A 6,635-nucleotide genomic window follows, 5' to 3' on the forward strand; every position below is an offset into this window, starting at 1 on the left:
GAATTTATTAGCAAGGAGGCAGCAGAACAGGATTAGAAATCCCAAAGGTACGGTGTTATATAATGCACCGTGCTCATTTATTTTGACAAGCTCAGTTTAGTTTTAATTATTTATGATAATGAACCAAAAAGCCTTCTCTAGGCTGTTTTGTATAAGTAATGGAAGCTTCCTGAAGTACACCACATACATCTGCTGTTCAACATTTCCTCGGGAGTTGGACAGAAGACAGAAGACAGGGGGAAGGGTGCAGGGACGTCACTAATTCCCAGACGCTAAAAATACCCACAGCAGTGCCGGAGAAACGTGCTGCCAGATTGTAGGGTATCACTTGCTACTTGCTCCGCATGCTTGGAATAATTCACTGAATACAAATGGCAGGCTGTGAAAGACCTTGCAACAGCCAAAGCCGCACCATCCTGTATCATTTGTGGCTCCCACAGTTCACCTAAGTCATGGGTTTGACTCGTGATTTTTTTTTCTAGGTTGTTTGTTGCCACAGAGTCACCGTCTGTACTCTCTAATGATCTGTGGTCTGTTCTGTTCTGTCCCTTAGGCCCTGATGAGGACTGTGTGGCACTACTGCATCATTGCAGTGCCACTGGTGTTTGCCTTCAGCATGCTGGCCACCATCACCGACAGCATCCTTACCAAGGCTGTCCCCTCCTCTGACACTGGTAAGACTCGTCAAAAAAGATCAGACTGGTATTTTGTCAGTTTTGAGTCCATCAGGTGCTTCCCAGCTCACACCACCGCTATCAAGCACTGCAGTACACTCATGGTGAATGCCCAATTCCCCAGCAGATCTCTGGACAGTTGCATACAATGGGTGTCAGCAGAGCACATGAACAGAGACTGGTTGGGCTATACAGGATGAACCTGAACAACACTGAGTAAGCACCCATGACCCAGTGCTCCCGGTCCTGTGCCACCTGCTGACATCCACAGTGGTGGGTGCAGAAAGAGAAGGCTTTCCCAAACTTTCCTTTCCATGGAAGGCCAAGGTATGGTTAAAAACCAAACCAAAAAAAACCAACAAAAGCTGCTCTTCCACCGTGACAGTGACCGAGAGGGCTGTTTGTTCACACCTTTTAACTTAGAGCATCTCAGCAGGGTATTCTGGTTCGCCCTTTGCAAACATGCTTTGCCTGATGCAGTCATTGCTGCCTTTCTCTCTGTTTTGGCCTTGTTTCAGTCAAAGAGTTATTGTATTTCTCTCTGCGAGGCAGCTGAAATGCAGTGGTAGACACATAAGTCTTTATACCTGGGGTTTTATTTCTGTCAATGAAGGAAATATGCCAACATTTTTTGTCATGGGAGCCTTGCTGGGTTTGTGCTGGGATGGAGCTGGCTTAACCTGGTTTGACACCTTTTGCTCAAGTTCTTCCAGGATTTGGTCCCAGAGCAGGTACTCAAGAGTCTCTTTGCTTTAGCTGAGCCTTCCTGGGCCAGTCTGCACCCTTCATCTTCCCTAGCAACCATCTGAGCAGACACCTCTGCACAGAGACTACTGAGAATGAGAGTTATAGTTTGCACAGCCCATTAGTGAAGTTTATAAAGCACTTTTGAGATGCTTCTGAATGAAGAGCTTTTCTGAAAACCACTTCAGTAGTTTATTTGTAGAGCTGACCCACCACATCTCCCACAAATGTTGGGAGCCTGTGATTTCCAAGTGTGATATTTCTACCCGGGAGGACCACTTATCCTCAGTCCTCACCTCTCTGGGAACTATCTCAGCCCCTCCACTCAGCCCAGAAGAAAATTTGCTGTTTCATGAGTTAGAGTAATGTTCATGTGAGGGAGAGCCGGGGGGAAGGGCACCAAGCAGCTTTGGGACATACAACCAAGCTGGAATTCATCCAGGCTCTTCTCAAAGGGGTTTTGTGAGGAAAACCGGAGCATTGCTTGGCTTTTAAAGCCCTGAGGCAAGCTTTGGTCAGAGAGGAAAATGGATTTAGCTGCCTCACCCCGCTCCCTGCTTGCGTATGTTTTTAGGCCAGCCTGTGCCTCAGTGGGATGGATGATCTCCACTTCGCAGGGCAGGATTGCAGGGCAGGAGGAAGGCAGCCCGTGGAGCTGTGCACATGGTTAGGAGGGGGTTGCAGATCATCAGGGCAGCCATGAGCCATTGGGGGCTTTCTCCTGCCCATCCATCCTGGGCTGATGTCATGCCAAGTGCTACTACAAACTGCAGAGTTACAGCTGGCTCAGAACTCGGCATGCCGAGGAGGGACATTCTGGCTCGGAGGATTGTGGTGCTGGGCCAAAACCTTATCTCTGACACTCCTCCCTCACCTTTCAAACCATGCTTTTTCCTTGCAACATTTCCAAAGGAAGAGGCATCTAATGGTTTTGTGCTTGTTTTGGATATACCCATGCAGGGGCCGGGGCGAAGGCAGGAATGCCTGACACAGCAGAGCCGGCAAGCTGCCTCTCCACAGCAGCTGCAGCAGTGACGGCGTGGGTGTCTCGCGGAGAAATGCGGCTGTTAAAATGCCTGCCATCCATCCCTGGCCGTGGGTGGCACTCCGCAACTGCTGCTCCACCCATACAGCCTCCCAGAGGCTTCTCCTTCCTATGCCAGCCCCAGACCAGCTCTGCAAAGAGAGCTTTTTGGTGGTGCATTAGAAACCCTCACTGCGAGTGTAGAAATCTGTTCTTATGAAAAGCTTTGCTGTTACTGTGTCAAAAATCTGAGCACTAACTTGCAATGACTTTTAGTTAATGCAAGGAAATCACACACTGAGAATTTGCCGTTGAAAATATCGCTTTTGAACCTTGCTGCTGTCTTTTCCTGATGTTTTTGTTAGCTTTGGGCCTATAGAGCCCAAAGGGGGTTTTTCTTTGGGCCAGGAAAAAGTTTTCTGAGGAGCTGGGATTTTGGCTGAGCTCAGGTGCCCATCTCAGCAGAGGGCTGGAATGGATGAGGCGTTGCAGGAGTGTAGCCTGTCTGCCCTTGTTAGACGCTGAGTCACCCATCCTTGCATTTTAAATACATGTCTTGGAAAGGGAACAGTGGGAGGTAGGATGGCACCATCCCTTGCACCCATCCTGCTTTCAGGACCGATCCAGGGTTGCTTCCTACCAAGACTGATGAGTTTGGCACTTGTTGTTTGCTTATGGCTGGGGCTTTGCACTGAAGCAAAGGTAGCAGAAATTATTTCATTAGTTTCCCTTTGATATTCTTTTTCCTTCTCTTCATCTTCAAAGGCAGGAAGAGAAAATTCAGCCACACATGCACGTGCTGTTCAGCTGAACGCGTGAGCTGGTGGGAGGGCAGCCCCGAGCCCAGGGGAACTTACATCTTCACACAAGCCCTCCTTGTCAACCCTAGTCCTTTCCCAAGAATGAAGGTCTTGTTTCTGCACAGATCCCCCCCTACTCTTGGGGGAGGGAGGCAGGAAGCCCAGCAGAGCCTCCCTGGTTAACGGGCCACTGTGTTGTGATTTTACTTGCACGTCACAACCTTAGGAGGAGAATTTGCAGCCAGGCAGGGCTTGGTGCACTAAACCCCCCAGCTTTGCTCTGGCTGTGCTGGTTCAAAGGCAGCTGCTGGCAATGATGACCTAATCGTTAAATCAGGCCCAACCATCGCCCCATGGGCGTGTGGCTGATCTGGGCCAGCACCATCATCTGAGAGCGGCAACAGGATGTGAGCTGGAAAGGAGTCGCCCATCTTGGAGAGCTGCCAGCACCCAACCCTGAAACCTGTGGAGGAGGAGGGCCGGGGTGGGAGGGGAGGATGAGTTCCTGGCTGGGACAGGTCATGCCAGGTATAGGCAGAGGGGGAAAAAAGCTGGAGAGGGAGAAAAAAGGGCAAGGAAGGCGCAGAAAGTAGAATAGCCATGATGAAGAAGGTGAGCACGTGTGTTGGCAGAGCTGCGCAAAGCAATGCAGGAATTTTTCTGCTGACATGGTGACTTGTCCCAGTTAAAGGTCTTGCCTTAAATGAGATCCATCACATGTGCAGCTTTGCAACAGAGCTAGGGACATGCTGCAGAGCTGAGATTTACAATGTCCCAAAGCCTGAGGATGTCTGACACGAGGGATCTAATTTAAACCCATTAAACAGAAATTATCTTTCTCAGCAACATGTTGGAGAAGTGCAGAGGGAGAGCCCGGCCTTTTAAGAGGATGGATTTTTTGCTCCAGAAAAAAAAAAAAAAAGGAAAGGGAAAAAAGTGCCTCCTCAATCATAAGAGCCAGTTTGGCAATTGTACTTAGTAATTAGTTTAATTCAAATACCTGGAGGGGAAAAAATAATTGCAAAACCTGCCCAGAGAGTTCAGTGGTTGTGGGATGGTTCCCATTGGCAAAGGGTCAAGGCAAGGTCCCACCCATCGCCTTTGTGTTCCCATGCGCGGGAGGAGCGCTCAGCAGCGCTTCCCCGGGAGATTTCCCTCTCCACATGGCTACGCCCTCGGCTTGGGCTCACTGCACAAGTATTTTAAGCATGCTGATAAAAGCCCAGCAGTTGCTGGCCGGCATTACAAGAACACCTGGCTGCCTGTTCTCCCTGGGAGCTGGGGATCATTTCCCCGTGTTAAATATCACACTTGGCTCCACATCTTCTGGTATATGGGACAGCATCCTCCTCATCCTTCCCAGATGCTGATAGCCTGGTGTGGGGACAACACCTCAATGAATATTAATGGAAAATTGATGCCAGCAGCCCAAATAGTCATACTGATAGTAAAAAAATCATTGCAAAAATCATTACAGAACTGGGCACAAATTTCTTATATATGCTGCCAGCTTGCCATTCCTCTTGGTGTTTGGGGCTAATGATTTTCTGGCTGGCCTTGTATTTTCTGCTCCCCTGAACATGACAACTGTCCCGCACAAAGACCACAGGACAAAAGAGCATACCGGCTGTGTTGGGGGCCAGCTTTGTGTTCTGGGTCATGTCCTGGCTGTTCGTTTGTACATGAAAAAAAAAACCTGCCTTTACCAAACTGGAGGTGCTTCCCCATCCTCTGGGTTCCTGTAAATGATGCAAATGTGAGGGCTGCTGGAGGGGGAACCGGCTCAGCCGGGAAAAGGGCTTGCATACCCATCCAAATGGAAATATCTGTTCTTTTTGCAAAGGGAGGTGGGGGAGTATCTCAAGGGTGTTCAGTCTTTATCTGTGGTTTTATTTATTTATTCTTAAAGACCTAGTTAGGCCTAACCCTCTCGCTCCTGCTAAGCCCTCAAGAGCTGTTTCTCTGTTCCACACTAGAGAATAAATGGCAGTAGTAGTTTGAGTGGAACAAGGCCCACTCAGGTACTTATGAGATTGGAAGAATCTGTGTGATTTGCTTGGAAGTCTCAAACACGACCCTAGAAACTACCTGTCCATCCCTAATCCCATGCAGTAGCTACCAGCTCTGCCGGGTGCGATGTTCAGCAGCATCTTCTGAGGCCAAAGGCATCCTTGGACCCTGGTGATGGCAGTGGTGAGCACCCACTTGCCTTTTGGGCACTGCTACGATCACACAGACCGCCCAGTAAAGAGCAGAGCTGGCTCGTGGTGGAAACTAGTCCCCATGCCTCCAGGAGTCCTTAACATTAGGAAACCCTAATTGGACCGCTATAAATTAATGCAAGAAATTATTTGAAGTGATTTGCCACTACTGCAGGGGAAAACCATTAGGGATGCAGGGGATCCCGCACGCTCCGCTCTGCTATTCCATCCCAAGACTTGCTCTCACCCTGTGTGTCTCTGCCATCTCTCCTAGGTGCCATGCTCGGGATCTGTGCCTCAGTGCAGCCTTTGACACGGACGGTGGGCCCAACCATTGGTGGAGTTTTATATAAACAGTTTGGAGTCTCCTCCTTCGGCTATTTACAGCTAGTGGTCAATATAGGTTTGTTTGTTTACCTCTTAAAGAGTAAAATCTCACTGAGGGAGACGAAAAGCCAATAACTCATGTGCAAGAAAGTAACTGCCTTACTTTTCCATAGAAATAAAGATGGTTTTGAGTTTTATTTTTGATTCTGTAAACCTAGAATAAAGCAATTTGAACAATCCTTGCATTTTGTCAACATTTGCATCTAGAGTAAGGAGCAGATCAGTTTGCAAAGGCATTGGAATCATGCTGGAGCAACTGAGGCCCATGGGACCCCAGGAGCTATCAGGTTCCCCCCAGCCCCCCGCAGTGGTGGCTGTCATTGTAGGCAATATCCCCAGATCCTCACCTGTTGTCAGGCAGCATTCCTGCTTGAATTCACTGAAACTGAGGGGATTAGGAGCCAGTGCTGGCCTTTTATTTCACCCTCGCAAAATAGTACCAAGGAAAATGGTGGGGAGTAAAATTCGGGTATTATTTTGCTGCATTAAATGTACCTCCCAGCATTCTCGTGCTAGAGGGGAACAAGGCCAAAGGCTTTCAAACACTGTGGCCAGAGATTTACTACATCCACAGCTCAGTCATCTGCAACCCTGACTCTGCATGAGCCTGATGGGTGGTAGCAGAGCCAGCAAGGAGGATGAAAAGCCCCTAAGTACCACACTGCAGTGCCAGAGCCTCCCACAAACTGGGCCAACCCTCCTTCCAGGTTTTTTTCCCCTGTACTGAGTCTCTCTTGCTCTTACTCTGGGCCCGTGTAATTACATATTTTGCAACTTCCTCTAGTACAAAGTCTCCTGCAAGAAT

At 48.9% G+C, this 6,635-nt stretch overlaps 1 protein-coding gene across 2 annotated transcripts in view; it reads left to right on the top strand.

Annotated features, from left to right (window-relative positions):
• SLC22A18 (solute carrier family 22 member 18) overlaps nucleotides 1-6,009 on the top strand; it is a 65,604-nt gene extending 59,595 nt beyond the window's left edge. For both annotated transcript variants that reach the window (XM_051804031.1, XM_051804030.1), the window contains 2 exons: nucleotides 554-674; nucleotides 5,718-6,009. In XM_051804031.1, coding sequence (XP_051659991.1) covers nucleotides 554-674; nucleotides 5,718-5,905 — 309 coding nt within the window. In that variant the 3' untranslated portion in view covers nucleotides 5,906-6,009. The remainder of the gene's footprint in view (nucleotides 1-553; nucleotides 675-5,717) is intronic.
• Nucleotides 6,010-6,635: the final 626 nt, after the last annotated feature.

Source organism: Manacus candei, unplaced genomic scaffold (assembly GCF_025592945.1).
Source record: "Manacus candei isolate 608988 ecotype Guabito, Panama unplaced genomic scaffold, ASM2559294v1 h1tg000060l, whole genome shotgun sequence".
NCBI classification, from domain to species: Eukaryota; Metazoa; Chordata; class Aves; order Passeriformes; family Pipridae; genus Manacus; species Manacus candei.